This window comes from Taudactylus pleione, unplaced genomic scaffold, assembly GCF_031769625.1.
Source record: "Taudactylus pleione unplaced genomic scaffold, aTauple2 ptg001150l, whole genome shotgun sequence".
NCBI lineage: Eukaryota > Metazoa > Chordata > Amphibia > Anura > Myobatrachidae > Taudactylus > Taudactylus pleione.
Window position 1 is genome coordinate 1,282,314 of NW_028285551.1, and position 23,345 is coordinate 1,305,658.

Here is a 23,345-nt window from a genome sequence, read left to right on the forward strand (position 1 = left end):
ATTGTGTGTATTGTACGTCATTAATATTTTTTCTATTTTTGTACCTATATGTTCGCCGATACATGTGTATTTGCATATGTAAACCACTTATTACAATAGATTTTTCCATTTAGAGCTATTGATTTGTATCGATATATGCCTATACAAACACCTATTAACACATGGTTTTTTATGATTGTTGCTTTTCCTATGTCAACGTTAGTATTCCAGTGAGAGGTTAAGCTAATGTTCCTGACATATTAGAGGACGTGTACAACTATTTTTACTAACTCCATCTATCAGTCCAGATCTATGTGAATATTGTCAGTATTTCATATAAGCGCACATTCTCTGGACAGGAATTATATCTTATTGTCATATCATCAATTATCTCATGTATATATCTCACTGGGATTTATAGGTAGTTCTGTGTTTGCTTTTGTCCATTTTGGTTTTTTTTGAGGTGTTTTATTATTGTATTAATTGTGAGATTCAATATATAAGGAGGTACATAGGGATATTTGTGACAGCCCAGATACCTCTCTACATCTCACAATGGAATTTTCTCATTTGAATTTGCATGTTCTTATAATATCGTGACTATATCACATGTTTTAACGAAACATAATAAAAGTTAAATATTAAAATACATGAGGTGTGCCCCACTAAAGAGGAGTACTTTTTTCTTTTTCCTTTTCTTAATATGTCTATAGCTCCTAGGGAGCACCCTCACTTAAGATTGTGATTATATATTGTCCTTTTTGAAAATTTATATACCATCTCTCTGTGCGGTGTCTTACCCTTGATTTATCCTTCCTTTTTTCCCCATTTCCCCATTTTTTCCTTATCCCCCTATCCAACACAATATAATCCCACCATATCTGTTCAGATGTGTCTCCATCTATTTATCTAAATTACAGCAGAAATTACCCTTTTTCACTGATCTTATTGTATGTAGCAAAGATAAATCAGTCTAAATAAACAGTAATCTAATCAATGATTCAGTAGTGATGGTAAATGTGCATATACATTATACCATAAAGGAATGATTTGTATAACCATACCTGCGTCAGTCTCAGTGCACTCACTACTCTTGGATCAGAGCAGACGTATAAATAGTATTTCCATACGTCTGGGAATAAATCCTTAGTGGTGTCAAACACTCCAGATACAGTATCTAAACCCAATTTAGTAGATAGCTAATTTCCTCTAGACACGAATGACCTTATTTGATTTTGTTTTGCTGGCTGTTATTAGCACATTTATTTTTATTATTATTAAATACATTTACAATACAGGTTATAATAATGTGAATCTCAGTAGATACAATATAGTGAACTGTATACATAAAATAATGCAATACAAAAAGGGAGAACAATGGGAGACATAACTAGGGAAGGCAAGATGAAGGGAAGTAAGGACATACAGCAGTAACTTTAATATAAAATTGGTATAATAATACTAGTAAAACAAGGAAATACAGTAACAGAGAATGAGCAACAATCACAGTGAGCGATAAAGACCCAGATTGATCAGATTATGGAGAAAGACCGTGGTGAGTTATAGAGTTCAAAGTAATAATCAAACCATTGGGTAGGAGCTGATTGGTTGGTACTTTATCTCTCTGCAAGGCTTAGAACATCTACCCCAAAGTGACAACTGAGAAATGTTTAGACATATAAAATCAGATTCACATATAAATCAGTATGACAAGATGCACATCAAATCAGAGGGTTACTGATACCCCTCCAACAGTGGCATAACTACCATAGGTGCTGGGGGTGCAGCTGCTATGGGGCCCGGACCAAACCGGGGCCCAACCCTCTCCCTGCACCTACTGTGCCAGGCCTCAGTCCACTGCCCCCCCTCCTCACTCTCTTCCTCCCTCACCCTCCTCCCTTAAGCGTACACCCGGGCTGCTCCTACTTTATGCGTTTCTCCACCTTTACCATCAGAAAAATTAACAAACAAGAGGTAAAAGAGGGAAAATAACAGCACTGTGAAACACCTGCGACCTGAAGATTAATGAAAAATAATAATAAATGAAGCGTAAAAATATATACAAATGATAAATAATGATAAATGAATGAAATAAAAATATGTATGTAGAATATAAAAAATATATAATTGTGTGTGTAAATTGAGAATGATAAAACAGCTATGTCAGTCACAATTAGACCTATTTATTAGTATGAATAAAAATATTACTCAAAACATGGCAGACATCATTGGCCAATGATAATAAACATATAAAATATACAATATAATAGAAATAATAAATGCAACAATGTATTACATAAAAATATCCAACTTCAGTTCAGCACTAAATCATATAGGCCAACAGAGCAGGTCTGATTTATATCATATCACAAAACCATGTAATGGACACATAGTTTCAACCTGGTTTATCACATTCACTAAATATACCCTGTGACTTTTTATACCGGCTAAGGTAAATGGAATACGATCGTTTCGCTTGAGCAGCTTGCTCACTTCCTCACCAGGTGACTGGTGAGGAAGTGAGCAAGCTGCTCAGGCGAAACGATCGTCTTGGTGAGGAAGTGAGCAAGCTGCTCAGGCGAAACGATCGTCTTGGTGAGGAAGTGAGCAAGCTGCTCAGGAGAAACGATCATCTTCCATTTACCTTAGCCAGGACCAGCCGACATGGGAACCAGCCCTGCAGACCCTGCAACTAATTAGATGGTGATATGCATTTGTTCCAATACCTGTACCCACTAAACGAGCATTCATTTCATGTGATACAGGAACCAAGAACTCTGAGAGCCCTATCTCAATTAGAGCACTCACTAGCATGTGTGGTTTGATGTGTTATATTCTGACATTATGTTTATATCTATGGGCATGCTGAGATTAGATCAGATGTCATGAAAGTGGAGGTTGTTATTTCCTTTTCCCTTTATTCACTTACTAATAATATTGTGGCAATTGATATACAGACAGTAGTTGGAGGATATAACACTGATGCATAAACACATGCTTTCTCTGTATAAATTGATACATATCACACTGGTACTCAGAGACCTAACACTGCAGCTCATGTTTATAATGGATATATGGATGTGATAATTGTGTTACTATAAACAGGATTTAATCCTATGATAATATACTGAGAACACTAGTTATTCAGTTACCAGCAAAAGTGATACATGTCACAAGTATAAAAAGTCACAGTATATATTTAATGAAAGTGATAAACCGGGTTGGAACTATGTGTCCATTACATGGTTTTGTGATATGATATAAATCAGACCTGCTCTGTCGGCCTATATGATTTAGTGCTGAACTGAAGGGTTTTGCACTAAGGTTTTTTCTTTTGAGTCTTTTTATTTTGTAATTAATATGCAATTTATCACATGTGGGTGCATTTATGTGGGAATCGAAATTCGCTGTTGCTTGCATGTCCTACCTATATATTTGATGATTACTAGGAGTGGCAGAATTGGGTAGCCACATTATTTATGAGATAAACTAAACTCATGTCAAGTGATATTTGCGGATCTGATGTTTTTTGAACAAAAAATTTTTGCTGTGTATACCCCGAGCATAATTATTAACATAGTTTGTCTAAATAATTTTTTGACTCATTCATTTTAACTAATACTTTAATAAAGGTTATATTTTAGCTGAATCATACAAATCAATAAGAGTGCCCCATAAAAAAAATCTGCTTTCTCTACCCTTTGTACGGTACTTGTTTAAATTAGGGGTGTGCACCGGCCACTTTTCGTGTTTTGTGTTTTGGTTTTGGATCTGGATCTTTCTTCGTGTTTTGGATCTGGATTGGTTTTGCCAAAACCACCCTTCCGTGTTTTGGGTTCTGGGTTTTGTGTTTTGGATCTGTATTTTTTGTTAAAAAAGCATAAAAACAGCTAAAATCACAGAATTTGTGGGTTTTTCTGCTCCTATGCTATTATTAACCTCAATAACCTTAATTTCCACTCATTTCCAGTCTATTCTGAACACCTCACACCTCACAATAGTGTTTTTATGTCCAAAAGGTTGCACCGAGGTATCTGGATGACTATGCTAAGAGATACGAGTGGGTGGCACAAACACGTGGCCCATCTAGGAGTGACACTGCAGTGGCAGACAGGATGGCAGTTTGAAAAACTAGGCCCCAAACAGAACATAATGCAAAGAAAAAAAAGAGGTGCAAGATGGAAATGTCCTTGGGCCCTCCCTCCCACCCTTATGTTGTATAAACAGGACATGCACACTTTAACAAACCAATCATTTCAGTGCCAGGGTCTGCCACACGACTGTGGCTGAAATGATTGTTTCGTTTGGGCCCCCACAAAACAAGCTGGCAATTAATCTGTCCCTGCACAAACTGGCTCTACGGAGGCAAGATGTCGTCCTCATCCTCCTCATCCACCGATTCCTCACCCTCTTCGGTGTTGTGTACATCCTCATCCTCACAGAGTATTAACTCGTCCCCACTGGAATCCACCACCACAGGTCCTTCTGTACGTTCTGGAGGCTGGTCTCCCTGGAAGAGTTGATAATTAATTTTTATGAACATCATCTTCTCCACATTTTGTGGAAGCAACCTCCTACGCCTTTCACTGACAAGGTTCCCGGCTGCACTAAACACTCTTTTGGAGTACACACTGGAGGGGTGCAACTCAGGTAAAATAGAGCCAATTTGTACAGGGGCCTCCAAATTGCCTCTTTTTCCTGCCAGTACAGGTATGGACTGTCTGACATGCCTACTTGGATGCTGTCACCGATGTAATCCTCCACCATTCTGTCAATGGTGACAGTATCATATGTAGTGACAGTAGACATGTCAGAAATTGTTGCCAGATCCTTCAGTCCGGACCAGATGTCCAAACTTGGTCCTGCCTGCCCTGCATCACCGTCAGCGGGTTGCTTAGGATAGCTAAGTTTTTTCCTGGCAGCCTCAGTTGCGGGAGAAAATGAAGAAGGAGCTGTTGACGTGTCACGTTCCGCTTCAGCTGACAGTGTGTTCACCAGCAGGTCTTTGCACCTCTGCAGGCTTGTGTCGGCCGGAAAGAGAGACACCACATAGGCTTTAAACCTAGGATCGAGCATGGTGGCCAAAATGTAGTGGTCTGATTTCAACAGATTGACCACCCTGGAATCCTGGCAAAGCGAATGAAGGGCTTCATCCACAAGTCCCACATGCCGAGCGGAATCGCTCCGTCTTAGCTCCTCATTCACTTTCTCCAGCTGCTTCTGCAAAAGCCTGATGAGGGGAAAGACCTGACTCAAGCTGGCAGTGTCTGAACTGACTTCACGTGTGGCAAGTTCGAAAGGCTGGAGAACCTTGCACAACACGGAAATCATTCTCCACTGCGCTTGAGTCAGGTACATACCCCCTCCTTTGCCTATGTTATAGGTGGATGTATAGGCGTGAATGGCCTTTTGCTGCTCCTCCATCCTCTGAAGCATATAGAGGGTTGAGTTCCACCGCGTCACAACCTCTTGCTTCAGGTGATGGCGGGGCAGGTTCAAGAGTGTTTGCTGGTGCTCCAGTCTTCGGCACGCAGTCGCTGAATGGCGAAAGTGGCCAGACATTATTCGGGCCACCCAAAGCGTCTCCTGCACGCCCCTGTCGCTTTTCAGAAAGTTCTGCACCACCAAGTTTATTGTGTGAGCAAAACATGGGACGTGCTGGAATTTGCCCAGATGTAATGCCCGCACAATATTGGTGGCATTTTATCAGATATCACAAATCCCCAGGAGAGTCTAAGTGGGGTAAGCCACTGGGCGATGATTTCCCTCAGTTTCTCTAAGAGGTTGTCGGCGGTGTGCCTCTTACTGAAACCAGTGATACACAGCGTAGTCTGCCTTGGAACAACCTGGCATTTCTGAGATGCTGCTACTGGTGACGCTGCTGCTGTTGCTGCGTAAGGTGATACATCTACCCAGTGAGCTGTCACAGTCATATAGTCCTTAGTCTGCCCTGTTCCACTTGTCCACATGTCCGTGGTTAAGTGGACATTGGGTACAATGGCATTTTTCAGGACACTGAGGACACTTTTTCTGACATTTCTGTACAGTCTCGGTATCGCCTGCCTAGTGAAGTGGAATCTAGACGGGATTTGGAACCGGGGACACACTACCTCCATCAATTGTCTAAATCCCACTGCACTAATGGCGGATACTGGATGCACGTCTAACACCAACATAGCAGTCAAGGCCTCAGTTATACATTTTGCTTCAGGATGACTGCTGTCATACTTCATCCTCCTTGCTAAGGACTGTTGGAGGGTCAATTGTTTAGTAAAAGTAGTGGTGTTCCTACTTCCTCTCTGGGATGATGAACGACTCCCAGCAGCAGCAACAGCAGCGGTGGCAGCAGTAGGAGTAGCAATGCAGGATCCTCCGGAGGAATCCCGGAAAGGAGAGTCAGTCATGCCAGTGACATGGCCTGCAGGACTACTTCCGATCCTGACTAAGGAGGAAATTGACGAGGAGGGAGTTGACGGTGTGGTTTGCAGGCGCTTGGATACAACAGGACAACGGGATTTAGGTGTCCCTGGACTGCTTATGGTCTTAGCCAAAGTTTCTGAACTTTACAGTAACTTATTATGAACGCGCTGCAGGTGCCGTATAAGGGAGGATGTTCCTAGGTGGTTAACGTCCCTACCCCTACTTATTCCACCTTTACATATGGTACATATGGAAAGACAGTTGTTGTCCGGATTTGGATAGAAATATTGCCAGACCAAAGAGGTGGAATGTTTGGTCTTCTGCCCAGGCATGACCGTGATGGGCTTTTTCATCCCACGGACAACAACTGTCTCCCCCGGAGCCTGATTTAAACAAACCACATCACCATCAGAATCCTACTCGCCAACTTCCTCCTCAGCGCCAGCTACACCAGTATCCTCATCCTGTTGTACTTCAACAGTGACATCTTCAATTTGCATATCAGCAAGTGGACTGTGGGTGCTCCTTTCAGCACTTGCAGGGGGAGTGCAAATGGTGGAAAGAGCCACCTCTTCCCGTCCAGTGCTGGGAAGGTCAGGCATCGCAACCGCCACCACACTTGGACTCTCCTTGGGGATTTGTGATATCTTCTTAGAACGCACAGTTCTTTGCTGTGCTTTTGCCAGCTTAACTCATTTGATTTTTTTAGCGGGAGGAGGGCTTCCATCATCATGTGAAGCTGAACCACTAGTCATGAACATACTAGTCATACTAGTATGACACACACAAGTCATAGGGAAAGACCTTAGCCGTTCCTTGCCACTCCGTGTCATAAATGGCATATTGGCAAGTTTACGTTTCTCTTCAGATGATTTAAATGTTTTTTTTAAGGTCATTTTCCTGAACTTTGTCATTTGGGATTGTATGTGGCTTCTACTATGACATTGGGCATCGGCCTTGGCAGACGGCATTGATGGCATGTTATCATCTATGTCATGGCTAGTGGCAGCAGCTTCAGCACTAGGAGGAAGTGGTTCTTGATCTTTCTCTATTTTATTTTTATCGGAGAAAGTTTGGTCCTCCATTTATGTTATATCGATTTGATATATACGTGCGGCTAAGGCGCACACAAACACAGAAAATATTTTTTTATTTTTGCTGGAGAGTAGTGCACTTTGTGGGTTACACCACCCTTTAAGAAATGAGCCAGCCGGCTCTTTACTTATGGGACACAGGCGCACGCTTGGCGCTGCTCCTTTGTTGATGCATGTGCGGCTACTGTGCACACAATTCACAAACACAGAAAATATTTTTTTATTTTGTTTGGAGTTTACTTTGGGGGTTACAGCACCCTTTAACGGTCAAGCCAGCAGGCCCTTTACTTATGACACAGGCGCACGCTTGGCGCTGCTCCTTTGTTGATGCACGTGCGGCTACTGCGCACACAATTCACAAACACAGAAAATATTTTTTTATTTTGTTTGGAGTGTACTTTGGGGGTTACAGCACCCTTTAACGGTCAAGCCAGATGGCCCTTTACTTATGACACAGGCGCACGCTTGGCGCTGCTCCTTTGTTGATGCACGTGCAGCTACTGCGCACACAATTCACAAACAGAAAATATTTTTTTATTTTGTTTGGAGTGAACTTTGGGGGTTACAGCACCCTTTAATGGTCAAGCCAGCCGGCCCTTTACTTATGACACAGGTGCACGCTTGGCACTACTTTGTTGATGCACGTGCGGCTACTGCGCACACAATTCACAAACACAGAAAATATTTTTTTATTTGGTTTGGAGTGTACTTTGGGGGTTACAGCACACTTTAATGGTCAAGCCAGCCGGCCCTTTACTTATGACACAGGCGCACACTTGGCACTACTTTGTTGATGCACGTGCGGCTACTGCGCACACAATTCACAAACACAGAAAAAATATATATTTTTTTAGCACTTGGGGAGAGCACCCCTGATGGACAGAGCACCCCCTGGACAATACTACAGCACCCCTTTAGGACTGGGACACTGCACAGGACTTTGGAGTGGACAGCCCCTATGGACAACTGACTGCACAACACAGTCCAGCCAGCCCCTATGGACTTTGAAGTAGTGGACACAGCCCCTATGGACAACAGCAGCACAGCACAACACAGTCAGCCCCTATGGACTTTGAAGTAGTGGACACAGCCCCTATGGACAACAGCAGTACAGCGCAGCACAGCATAGCACAACACTACGCTGCACTACACTACACTACACAGCCCAGCCAGCCCTAACTCCCACCCTCCCTCTTCACTGTCCACAGCCGAGTGAGAAAATGGCGCCAACGCGGGTACCTTATATAGAATCAAAAAACCAGCGAGACCCGGAAGGCGGGATGATGACGTTTTGCCTCGATTTCAGATCCGAGTCAGGCGGGAAAAGTCGAGCCTGACTTGGATCAGCCTCGGATCGGGGGGGCTCGGGGCGGTTCGGATTTCAGATATCCGAACCCGCTCACCCCTAGTTTAAATGGATTGGCCAATACACTTCCATCTACATCTACTGTATGCTAGCGTATATTAGTCCACACTTCTTATTGGTAGACTTTTCTTTCATTATAATTTATAAAAATTCTACTATATTCCTGTGTTTCTCCAATGCTTAAACCACCCCATTTACGGTGCCTTTTCATTGCCTCAGCCATCCCCACTCCTATGTCTCTTCATTGCCTCAGCCAATCCACGTATTGCTCCATTGTCTTAGCTGCCATGCATCCCCCCTGGTCCTACCAGCAGCCACACTTACCTGGATCTTCTGCTTGCCCAGATCCTCTTTACAATGGCAGCAGCTCCTTCTTTGTTGTTCAGTGGCAGCGGTGTGGATGTAGTGACATCACATGTACTGTATCATAAAAACACTTTATTGCACTGAGTGGAATGTAGCAGTTACCTCCCCCTGACACTGTGGCTACCTTCCACACAATCAGTGAACACTTGGGGTGCAGGAAGTAACATCTCACACCCCAAGTGTTCACCGACTGTGTGGAAGGTAGCCATGACATCAAGGGGAGGTAGCGAACACTCCAGTGGGTTCGGGAGGTTAAAACAGTGTCCACTGCCCTGGTCAGCAGTGCCACCCTCTGCCGGGCCTGCCATGACACCCAGGGTACATGCCCTGCTCACTACACCCTTGTTATGCCTCTGAGGATAGAAGATGTGCTGTGCACTGGTGGAGAAATGTCAACTCATATGGGGGAGAATTTAATGCTCATGACTTTCTCACTTTCATTGAAGACCTCTTTCTATAAATGTTGACCAGCAGAGCAGTCCCAGAACACATGTGATATATCCCCACCCTGGCCACAGTTCCTCCAACAAAACTGGAACTACTGTACAGGTTAAATTTAAATTATTACTGAAGGAAGCAAAGACAATATATGGCAAGGTTGAGGGATTAAAACTCATTGCTTAAAAACCCAGCCCATACTGTAGGCAATGTGTACAAGGAGAGGATTGTCCATAGAAAGAAATCCATAAAAACTAAAGATGTGCGGTTTGGTTCTTCAGAAATCCAAATCCAAAACAGTGGGGTCAGCGCACATCTCTAATAAAAAACAAACCAGAGAAGGGCCTTAGACTGATATAGCCATGCAATCTATAAAATGGTTCTCTGCATCTAAGGACAACAGTAAGGGCTTTGATATCCAAGAGTGGTGTGACAGAATATTAAAAAGCCAATCCCAGAATAAAACCCACCTTATCAATTGTGAGTAAACTATGGGGTTGAGGGTTCATTCTATTAATCAGTAATTAGCAATTATTGTAGTAAATTAATAGGACTATTAGGTGATCATTTTGACAAAGAGTTGGGTCCTTGCCAGGCTTGGCAATAGTTTGAGCTTTAAACATTTATCTGGGGAAAAAATTATTATGGGTAACACCATTATTAATGTTAGTAAGAATAGATAGTAAAAACTCACAGAATATGTTACATGAATTATTAGTGAAGCTATCAGGGCACGGTGCTCTCTATCTTATTTGAAGTGTTGGCACTCATTTGTTAATCTCTCCATTCAGGGCAGACAGCAACCACATCCTCTGGAGACAATAGGAGTAATGAAGATATTCTTGGAAAGAGATAATAATCTGATCAGTGCTCTGGGGAACACAATCATCATAAATGAGATTATTTAAATACACATAATACATTGCGAAGTGATTAGATACATCCCAAATGTTGAAAACTTAGACTCTACAAGCAGTAGATAGATATATAAAGCAGTTAATTCATTTTTTCCCCTTAAGCGTGCTTGCTCAGTTGAGTTGTGTACGGGATGCTGGTAGTCAGAATCATGATGCCGGCACCCCAACAGGTTTAGGATACCTACTGACAGGTATCAGCATCTTGATACCTGTCAGTAGGTATCCTAACCCTACTGCTACCCCTAACACTAACCCTCCATCCCGACAGCCTAAACCTAAACCTTTCCACTTGTGCCTAAACTTAACCTCCCCCCTACCACAGCCTATAACTAACCGTCCCCCCCTTTGTGCCTAACCCTAACCCACAACCCTCACCCTAACCCCACTACTTACCCCTGGGATGCCAGAGGTCAGGATGCCAGCACTGGGATTCTGACTGGTGAGAGGATTCCGGTGCCAACATTCTGAGTGCCAACATCCTGACAAATGAGTTAGTGACTTCATCCTGCTCAGTTAACTAGGGTATAAAACTTCTGTTTATGGGGAGCCATAACCCTCTGAATGGATAAAAGAGAGAAAGAATTATATTTTCTTGAATTTCAGCTACTGCAGGTTTTCTGCAAGACGTGGGTTTCTGGGGTTCTTTTTAGTAAGAGATACAAAATTAACAAGTTGTGTCTCATAAGTAACCAAACCCTCAGAATTATCCTTTCTAATTCAAACTGTAGCCTGGATCACTGCCCTCATCTTTCATGGCTAACATAATCTTTCATGGACTTTTGTCCAGGAATGATGATGTTTGTCCATGAAAGATGATGTTTTGCCTCTTTCTAAGACCCGATTTTTGGCGGGAAAAATCTGTACTTGGTGGGAAAATCCAAACTAATCCGAGCCTGCACATCCCTACTTATAAACGGCAGGTGGGCATCTGCATACTCAATGCGATCGCATGCCAAGACATAGTGGGCATGCTTATGCCTTCCTGGGTGTATGCCGGATTTGCATACGCTGGGTGCGAGCGAACGCATCTAGTGAGTGGGTCTGAATGAGCTCCCTAGTATCTTCCCACACTTAGGTGACACCCCTGGGTGTGAGTTACCAAGCCCTAGAAATGTGTGCTTCAAATAAAGGTCTGGCTACAGAACAGTTGCTTGATAGCTTAGTACTCATATCTGTGGTCTATTCATTCTCTGCTGGTCTGGATCTTAAAACACACAATTCGGAAATGAATTATTAACACACTCACAGATGTACTGTCTTTGAAATGTAATTGACTAATTTACTTGTCTCTGAGACAAGTACATCACCCCATCTCCTCAGACTTCTATGCTATACCTATGGAGGCAATATCTGCATATCTAAGACAATCTGGTCACCTTGTAAACACAGTTCCTGACCTAATCTATGCTGCCAGTTAACCTCTGCCACCTACAGGCTAGTTTAGCCTTTTAACTATTTAACACATCTTGGTCACTATTACACCACACACTGGTTCACACACAGAGGGCCTGATTCAGACCCGCTCATGAGTGCTGAGCGCTCGCAAGCAGGTCGATGTTGCCCAAGTGTGCATGCGCACAATGGGGCCGGGTCCGTCATGCGCATGCGCGAGACCCGAATAACGATGGCCAAGCCGTCGTTATGGGTCTCGCCCCAATAGGGGGCGCCTACCATCTGGGGCCGGCCTCACTGACAACACTAGTGATGTCAGTGGGAGCGCTTTTGGCTCTGATAGAGCCAAAAGCACTCCAGGGCTTGCGGCAGCGAGACCCTACCGCAGGGTCTCGTCGCAAGCCCGATGGTCGTGATGGTCTTGACCATCGCGACCATCATTTTGGCCGCTCGCTATAGCTGTGGGTGGTCACCCACAGCTATGCGAGCTGCCAGGAGGCCGCTCCAAAAAGGAGCAGGGACGGCCCTGATTCAGAGTGAGCACTCTGTCAGAGTGTCCGGCTCTGAATCAGGCCCAGAGTACATATCAAACACATTGCATAATAACCCAGACAGCTGTGGATCATAACTTTAGAAATCTTTCACTATGTATTCACAATATATATTAACATGCACAATAAAAATCTATAATACATGTAGAGTACCAAACCATGTTGAACTGGGCGCTAATAGTGCTCAAAAACTCCTGGGCTTAGAGGCACCACTTTATTCAAAGTCCAATGGTAGTGGTAAGGCCGAACAGAGCTATAAAAGTCCAATAGCTTGATCTGTGATTTCCTGACCCTGCCTGAAATATCACAACTAAAATTGAATCCATCTGTCAGGACATCATATACTACCAGACCTTCATCATCCCATTCTGTTCACAGCCAGCCTCACCATATTTTCCCCATCCAGTTTGCTAACTCTTAACTTAACTCTTGAATTCCTTCTTCCCAGTATCTGGAGATAAAGTCATGGCCATAATCTGATCCTCACCCCCTTCCACCTCATCACTTGACCCCATTCCTTCTGGCCTCCTCTGGTGCTTCTTTCACATTATCTTTTCCCATCTTGCCCATATTTGCAATCTTTGCCTTGCAGCACTGTCCCCGCTGCATGCAAGCATGACCTTGTCTCCCCATTATTAAAAAAAGACATTGATCCTGACACTCTCTCTAATTATCACCCAATCTCTTTCCTGTCCTTGAAAAGATTGCCTACAATCGCCCTACCTCCTTTCTTTTCTCACACTCCCTACTTGACTTATATTATTCTGGCTTTCATCCTTTACTCCACAGAAACTGCCCTCACTAAATTCAGCAATGACCTTTTTGCTGCCAAATCCAAGGACCACTACTCTCTGCTCATTATCCTTGACCTCCTTGCTACTTTGACACCACAGTCTACCATCTCATCCTGCAAATCCTTTACTCCCTTGGTCTGTATGATAATGCCCTTTCCTGGCTGTCCTGCATCCTCTGACTACTATTTCATTGTCTCTTCTCATGATTCCACCTGCCTTACTTCCTCTACCAGTTGGTGTCCCACAAGGTTCTGTTCTTGGACCTCTTCTATTCTGCCTTTACACATCTTCTTTTGGCTAAGCTTATTAACTTCTTTGGCCTCAAATATCATCTCTATGCCAATAAGTCTCTTTGCTATTTCTTCCTGGATGCACATTTATAAAGTTAACATATCTACGATTGATCTGATAATTTTTATAATTTTTTTACATTCAGTACTGTACCTTTGGCAGAGTTACCATTTCCATCTCAGAAATATCTCCAGGATCAAACATTTTTTCACCTTGAGGCAACTAAGATCCTCATCCACTCACTGGTCATCTCCAGACTGGACTACTGTAACTTCCTCTTATGTCTCCCACCTCTCTCTACTTCAATCTGTCCTCAATGCTGCTACTCGGCCTATCCCTCCCTCCAAATGTGCTGGGTCTGCCTCTCCTCTCCTACAGCCCTACAATGGTCCACTTCCCCTTCAGAACCCAATTTAAACACTCACTTTCAGTATAAAGACTTCAGTCTCTCATCTCCTGTTTACATCTCTGACCTTATTTCCCTGCACACTTCCACCTGTTCACTTCGCTCCACAAATGAATGCCATCTCTCCTCCTAACTGATTACTTCCTCCCACTCCAGCCTCCAAGATTTTGTCTGTGCTCCTCCCCTCTACTGGAATCTTCTCCCAATTAGACTCTCCACTTCTCTAAAAAGGTTCATATGGGCTTTTAAGATCCAATTCTTTATCAAAGTTTTCCAGCTCTAATCCTAACCCAATTCTCAATACTCCTCACTTAGGGGTAAATTTACTAAAGTGAGAGTTTTTAGAAGTGGAGATGTTGCCCATAGCAACCAATCAGATTCTAGCTATTATCTTCTAGAAGGTGCTAGTTAAAGGTTAAGTAGAATCTGATTGGTTGCTATGGGCAACATCTCCACTTCTAAAAACTCTCACCTTAGTAAATATACCCCTTACGGTCTTTCCCCTCCTTGTCACCCATATCTGTCTGCCACTCCCTTTTAGATAGTAAGCTCCCACAAGCATCTCCCTCTTACTTCTTCTATATTTCTTTCTCTCTCATACTCTCATCTTCTCCCCACCAACAACAATGGCACCACACTTTTGTATTAAGTTGGTGCTGCTTATTTGGGTATTATAAATGCTGGTGCAGTAATGTTCAGGAACCTTGTAGTCCATGTTTTGCAATTTTTTTTGTATTGTACTTTTTAAGGCTCTGCATGCACCTTCTGGAGTATTTATACTAAATAAAGTATATTATCAAATAATAATAAATATGATACAAATGAACTAATTAACTTCATCCAACTCCCAAAGGTAAGAATGGTGGAAAATGTGCTTATTTGCATTGACCTGTTCTCCGGGTGAGCAGAAGCGTACCATGCTGCCTCACAGACAGCTAGTAAAATAACTAAAATATTGATGCAAGAAATTGCATGCACATATAGAATATCTAAGGTAAATTCCTCTGACCAAAATAACATTTTACAGGCACTTTATTTTAGAAAATGTGTGATCTGTTAGGTATTAAGCAACATTTGCACACTCCTTACCATCTGCAGGAAAGAGGCAAAGTCTGGCTAAAATTACTCAACAAAAACATCCGATTTTGGAGAAGGAGAAAACTGGATGTTTACATTGAGTGACTTCCGGTGGCAGCGCTGAGGAAATTAACGATCAGTAACACTATTATGGAACCATCATGTTGTGGTTGATGCAGGGAGAGAGGAGTTGGGCAGCAAAGGGCGAATTAGATGCCCTGTAAACTGAACGAATGACGGGAGCCACGAACCGGAAGTTGCAGGCCGCGTCACTTCCGTTTTCGGCACTTTTGGGTCTAGGAGGGACAAATCAACTTCCGGGTAGAGGGGTATATAAGACCACTCTGGAGATAGACTCTGCATTCTTCTGAAGAAGAGCCAGGTGGGCTCAAAACACATTAAGAAGAGCAGAGCACATGCATTATGGAGAAGGACCCTGGAACCTGAGTACCTGCATTCGTTGGTCAGTCACTGTTTTGACTTTACCAGGATAGTCAGCAGTGCAAATGCAAAGCCTGATAACATCTTTGATCTGGTATGCAGGGTATTTGGGCCCCCTTTTTTTTCAAGAGATATGTTCTTTAGCCTTAACAGGCATTCATGTTGATGGCCACGTAGAGCCTAATTTTATGATTGTTGTTTTTTATGTCAATTTTAATTGATGAAGTTATAAATGTACTTTTTGCTGGTAATATTATACTATTGTATACATTTCTTCTCCACATATTGGAAATTTCCTGTCATACTGTTCCAAGAGGGATCAGGAAAGAAAAGTAACTAAAATTTCCCTTTTTCTGGTTATAGCGCCACTTGGTGGTCACACACATTATATTTTGCCACTCAACAAACTGGCTTGTTGACTGTTGTCTTTCATGCCATTAGGAACACCCTTAGAGGCCCTTTGGACATTCTAAGTACTTAAACAAACTTTACTGCTCAGGATGTGACTGAACTATTTGATAAAAATGACTAATCTTTTAAAGGAATTACAAGCCTCTGTGGTTGGCAGATAATTGAAACTGCCACTCACATGCCACGCTATGAAAGATGGAGATTTAAAAAGGATAAGATGATTCTTATCTTCTGGTTCTTGAACAGATCAGTAGGAAGGACCCTACTAGGTGCTGCTGACATCATATGTGGGAGTGAAAGTCAAGGAGATGTCAATGTAGATACACACCTTTCACTGTAAGAGGGTAATTCTTCAGAAACCAACCATCCAGCAGAAGATATCTTGTCAAGCACCAGAACTCACCTGAAAGGATGATGATCCTGGAAGGAACCATGAGTTTGCCCAAACTCCCTAGAATGATAATGGGCACTGTTTTAGTCTCTCAACTTTTGCCATCATAACCCCTACAGAAGTGACACATTAGATGTTCTGAGCAAAGTTCTGGTGTGTCATGGAGACATTTTAATGACTATTCATTGTTATAATCTACATCATCATGACTTGCAGCAAAGGGGTTGGGTATGAAATGCCGGCGGTCGGGATGCCGCTGGTCAGAATACCACTGACCGAATACCAACAGTGGCATCCCGACAGTGAAGATAAACTCAAAAGTTGAGTTACTATCATATAGGGCCAAATGTAATAGGTGAGAGTTTAGAAAATGTTTTGGAAGTCTTTGCAATGGGATGTACTAAGCATCCTGGCATGTGGGATGCGGATGGTCTAAATACTGGCGCCGGAATCCCGACAGGATCAGGATTCAGGCACTAGTCTCAACTGCTGGCATCCCAAAGGTAACCCTAATACCCTAACCATAACTCTAACATTAACCCTAACTCTAATACACTAACCATAACCCTATCTTTAAACCTAATAATATAACCCTAACATTAAACCTAGTACCCTAACCATAACAATAAACCTAAAACCCTAACTATAACCCTAACACAAACACTCTCCCTAATACCCTAACCATAACCCTGGCACTAAACCCAACTGTAATACCCTAACTGTAACCTTAATGCTACCTATAATCCTAATACCCTAACCATATCCTTAAATCTAACCCTAATACCCTAACCACAACCCTAACTCTAACCCTCATACCCTAGCACTAGCCCTTATATCCTAACCTTAACACTAACTCTAACCATAGTATCCTAACCGTAACTATAACACTAACTCTAACTCTAAGACCCTAACCATAACCCTAGCACCAACCACAATTCTAATACCCTAACCATAACCTAACATTAACTGTAACCCTAATACCCTAACCGTATGCTTATCTCTAACACTAATACCATAACCCTAACACTAACTCTAACCCTAATACCCTATGATATCCTTGCCGTAACCCTAACTCTAACTCTAACCATAATACCCTAAATGTAACCCATTCCCTAAAACCCTAACCATATTACTAACCCAAACTCTAATACCCTGACTGTAACCCTAACACTAACCCAAACCATAATATCCTAAACGTAACCCTAACATTATCCCTAACCCTAAAGCCCTAAACCTAATACTAATCCTAAAGCTAACCCTACCCTTAACTATATAATTTCTATTGTAAACATTTTTGCCTTGTAGACATATATGTAATAAGTCCACATTTTAAGTGTAAAACTGAGAGGCCATAATCCCACAACAGGGAAGATATGGTGAGGAGTTACATGAGATCATCCAAAAATAGTTCCCTATATTCATTTTAGATCTGAAATTATAACAAAAAATACCTATTTCCTAGATATTAAAAACTGTTAGAAGTAAATCTGTATCCATATATCCCCTCTATATACAAATGATATCAATAATATATTATATTATATCTAAATAGATTATATAAACTACTAAATTTTAATTCATCCTGTGCAGATTACACCTTTTCTCTCTCCTCCTTTGCATTGTTTAAACATGTCAACATGTTGTAATGTTGACAAATTAACCATTTGGACATGTTAAAATTTGACCTTCAGGTGTTGGCCTTTATCTATATGCTAATTGTAGACATGCTGAATACAGTACATCTCCCTAAATGGTATGTAGTCAGTATCCCGGCAGAAGGGATGCCGACAGTATCCCAAAGGTAAGTATCAGGGGTAAGGAGAGGTTAAGTTTTAGGGTTAGGTTTAGGCACTAAGGGGTGAGGGTTAGGTTTACGGTGTGGGGAGGGGGAAGTTTGGTTTAGGCATTAGGGGGGAGGTTAGGTGTAGGCCTTTTGAAAAAATCTCAGTCAATGAGGAGAAACGCGTCAAGGTGCTGACCTTTTATCCTGAACTGCTGCTACATACCCAGACGGACTTCTGATTGCCACCCATGGGAGATTGAACACACTGAAGTGTGCATCTCAGTCACAGACAATTGCGGACTTCGCGGCTTCCACCTATAACCCTGCGGCATCCACCGCTGACACCACCTCTCACCACTTCCAGCTGATCCAGGGTGTCGGAGTCAATATCACCGCTCCCCGCCCCCTGTTGTCCAAAGGTGACGGGTTTCATCATATATATGGGATCTACTTTCCAACACTGTGGCAGCCAGCCCCAAGTCTGGAGACTCCCGTAACGGGTAGACTGAATTTTGCTGCCGACTGTGCCCTTGTGGAATGTCCTGTTGACCGGGCTCCCATTGATGATCGCATATGTTCACCCGATTATTTGGCTTATTCGGGACTCTAATACACCAGCGGTGAGTGGCCTCTCTTATATAAGGAGACACGGATAATTCCGTTATAAGGAAGAGTTATTTGTTACATATATTGAATTTCTATACCCAGCCACCAGTATTCCGAGGAACTTTTGTCATCCACTAAAAGAACCTTTTTTATTTCATTAGTCTTTTCAGTTATTTGACCATATTTTATTTATATTTCATTTATGTGTAGAAGTGGTTTACTGCAATATTGTTATTACATTTTTATGTCCTGGGTAGCTGCAGTTCTAACAGGTCTATTGTTATTGTAATAAATATATGATTCATGTCACATTTCTGTTTTGTTTTTATGGTTAAGTGATTTCAGGCGCAGACACAAGAGTTTTTTTCACTGGGGAAGGAGGGTTAAGGGTAAGGGTTAGCATTAGGGAACTTACCTGTTAGTGTCAGAATTGTGTTGGGATGCTGCTGTCGGTATTATGACAGCTGGTATCCTGACAGCCTGGATCCCATACCCAACCCCCTGAAATGATGTACTCTGTCAACAGGAAGCACATTACCCAGGGGAAGGCACAAGATGTGAGAAATCGATTATCCTAGATTTACAGTATAACCCTCCTCACTTCCAGGTGAAGCAGGGACTACATATAGTTTTAAACACTTTTCAATTAAAATTGGGATTATTGGGATTTTCTCACATTTTGTGTAATATTTGGTAATTACTGTATTACAAAGTTAATTAGCGCTCTGTTGACTTCTTTGTTTGGTTAGGCTTTGGATCCTGAGTGAAGACAACTTTGTTCTTGAATCATTTGCTACTGAGAATGTTCTTACCCCTGTGCTGAGCCAGTTTTTAACATTTGCCACAGCACATTCTGGGGTATATTTACTAAAGTGTGGGTTTTTAGAAGTGGAGTTGTTGCCCATAGCAACCAATGAGATTTTAGATAATATCTTGTAGAAAGTGCTAGATAGATGTGAAACAGAATCTGATTGGTTGCTATGGGCAACATCTCCACTTCTAAAAACCCGCACTTTAGTAAATCTACCCCTCTGACTTCAATATCTGCCATGTTTCTATGTTTCTCTGCGGTACCTACACTAATTATATCTTGTCTTTTTAAAGACTTAGCATTTTTAGAGAATAACATGTCTTGCTGCTCCTTCTTACACACCAAATAAAATGTATCCTGATCAAAATAGCCAGAAAAGTTTTGCTTTTTATTTTGAAACTTAAAGAAATTCAACAAAAAGCGAATGTGTTTTCTTTTATAAACACCACAAAGAGATGCATTGTGGTTCTTGCATTAATCCACATTTCCAGAATTGCAAAAAGAATGATTTCATTGGAAAATCATCACATAAAGAAAGGATATTATTCTTTCTTTGGTAATATTCCCCATAGTGATTTAAATACTTGCAATGTGTAGGGATTACATGGTATCCCAACAAGGACTACCAATTTTAAACTAGAAACTCTCCTGCATTAAATGAGTGAAACCCCTTTTGACACAAGATGGGGGAGATCTACCCCTTTATGGGAAAATGTAATTGTATTTGTGCATTGCTTCAGTCATTATCTGGTGCTCATTAGAGAATATCTACTAAAGAGTCACATTGTTTGAAAGAAGGGACATTAGCATACGGTAGGAAATCAGGCGGCTACCAGTAATTACAGCTACTTTGTGTGTGACTGAGGATCAGCTCTTTTATGTGTGAGGTTCCAAAAGTTATGTTGAAGCCCAAATGTATAATTTGCTACCTTATTTTAGTTAATATATTCCTGGGTATCATCTCTTAACGTACTCTTCCGGAAGTTGCGGGAGACTCACGATTTTTTGGGTAGGCCCCTGCACCCCTGGAAGAGTGGGTGAATCTCCCACATCCTGCCCACTTCCCAGAAGTAGAATGGGAGAGATAATACCAGGAATCGCAGCACTGTAGTGCGGAAGCAGGGGGTAAAATGATGTTGAAGAAAAGAGCTTAGCCCCCCCCCCTCAAAGTGGTAAGCTGCATCTCCTCTCTGGGCTTCTACTTCAACTCTACACAGGCAATGCACTGGACACACCCATAGCCAATGGCCACAGCACTCTGAGGCAGCAAAGCTAACCACTGTGCAGTCCCAGTAACTTCCCTATATCAACTACTGTATCTACAATGACAAGGCAATGAAAATATATAATCTTTACTGGCCATACTGTATATTTTGGCCTATTTATCAAATAACATTTGTGGTTGATTCTCCAAAGCAGCAGTTATCGGGGGATACCTGCAAATATTAATTAAGCCTTGAAAGTACCATAGAGAGATATCTGCTGTGATCCCTCCATGTCCGACAGTAGCTGCAGCCCCCATAGCTGTAAGATTTACCAAGCTCCGGAATGCAAAGTTTGGAACCAATAGGTATGGATATCTCCAGATAGCATTATACTATAGTAATCCATGGGCTACATTTTGCAAAACTTCTGGGGAGAGGGATCCCCTGGAACCATCCATGGCAATGGCCACTGGACATGCATGGTCAGCAAACTGCACATGTGTTGGAGTACAAATAGAGGAATGAAGAGAGTCCATGTGGGTATATATTCATACATTTGATCATTATTTAATCCCTTATTGCTGCGAATAGCGCTGATTAGAAATTTCAATTATTGGGTCTAAAACCTGATAATTGATAAATATGCCCCACTATGGGACAGTTTAACTTGGGAACAAATTTGTCACTTAAACCCTTTAAAACATTTAAACCATCTTAATCTTCGTATCATTGCTGATTTTACATCTTTGTTTTTTAAGCTGTAGATCAGTGGATTTAGAATCGGTATACAGGCTGTATTAAATAAGGAGAAAAACTTATTGGACTTTGTAGTATCCAATGATGTTGGCACCAAATACTGTATGAAGAGAATGGTATATAGCAGGATGACTACGGTGAGGTGAGAGGAACATGTGTAGAAGGCTTTACGTCTGCCAGTGCTGGAACGGATCCTCAGTATGGTAGAAATGATGAAAATATATGATATGAATGTCAAAATAAAGGGAGTGAATGTAATTAGGAGTAGTCCTTCTGTCACGCTCAAAATCTCCAGAGCTGTGGTGTCACTGCAGGAAAGAATCATGAGAGGAACCAGATCACAGAAGAAGTGATTTATTATGTTGGATGTGTAACAGGAAAAACCCAATAAAAGTATAATATAGGGGATCACTTCTAAAACACCCAGTAGCCAACTGACAATAGCCAGCAGAATGCAGAGCAGACGGTTCATGACCATGTGGTAATGCAAAGGATTACAGATGGCTACATAACGATCATAGCTCATGACGGTCAATAGTAGCAGCTCATCGCAAAGGAGGAATCCAAAAATATACATCTCCGACATGCAACTGGCATATGAGACTGTGTTATCCCCTGTTATAAACATCACAAGGATATTATGAAGGGTGACAGTTGTGGAAAATATATCTAAGATGGACAGATTAGCCAGGAAGAAGTACATGGGGGTGTGGAGATGGTGATCCAGGCTGACTAGGAGAAGAATGGTCACATTGCCTCCAATAGTCATTAGATAGATAAGTAGAACCAAAAGGAAAATTGGAGTCTTCAGTTCTGGAACATCTGAGATTCCTTTAATTATGAAGTAAGTCACGAGGGTCAGATTCTTTTGTTCCATTGCTGTCTTTTGTTGCTAATTTAAAAAAAAAACTGTAATAACAAATGAATCAAACACACTGTAATATAGTGCAAAAATTAAAAACAAATAAAAAAATAGCATTAAAAATAAAACAAAATATAGCATTATCTAAACTGTATCCATTAGCCGGGCATTTAATGTTGGAAATGCACATTGACTGCTGTTTTCCTTAACTAAATTTCTAACACTTTGTTATCAGCAGCTATAAAATGCAATTTTACCAACAGTTTATTTAAATTTTTTATGCATTTTCTACAAAATATATATAATATATTTGGGAAACATAATTTTATCTAGGTATTTGTTATTTATCTACATATTTGCATTAAATTATATAAATTTAGTTGCCAAATAGGTTGAGAACAATTATTACAAGCTTGGTTGAGTAGCTATTTAGGACGCTAACAATAAAATTTCACTAACAAGTTAGATGATGCTTTCTATAGTTTCTATTATAATTTATCTATAAAGTTAGGATATTTCAAAGGGGTGGGGGGAATTTAAGTCCTTTTTACCCCCTTAGGAGTCAAATTCAAAAATACCTGAATGGTCGGTGCCTCCATCATAAAAGGCATATACTTTCTGAATTACATGTTTCTAGGTCCAGGGGTTTGGGCTGGGCATTGATGAGTCAGTCAGCCAGGATTTTTATTTTTTATATATACTGTATACATAAGTAAATAATATACATATATAATGCAAAGTGGTTAACATTACTGCTTCACAGCACTGATGTCATTAGTTACATTTATGGCCTATCTGTGAGCTTTTATGTTCTCTACATATATGACTGAGTTTCTGCCGGGTGCTCCAGTTTCCTGCCAACTCCAAAAACATATTGGTAAATGAATCAGCTGCTGACAAAATTAACACAAGTATGAATGTGCCTTTATATGTAAAGGAATTTATACCGTAAGTCCAAAAGGGCAGGGACTGATGTGAATTACATGAA

General features: G+C 41.5%; 1 protein-coding gene across 1 annotated transcript; it reads right to left on the minus strand.

Moving 5' to 3' along the window:
• Positions 1-21,421: 21,421 nt before the first annotated feature.
• LOC148453459 (olfactory receptor 6C3-like) lies at positions 21,422-22,372 on the minus strand. Its single transcript, XM_088462105.1, has one exon. It carries the CDS (start codon positions 22,370-22,372, stop codon positions 21,422-21,424), a length of 951 nt encoding a protein of 316 aa, XP_088318231.1.
• Between the last annotated feature and the right edge of the window lie 973 nt (positions 22,373-23,345).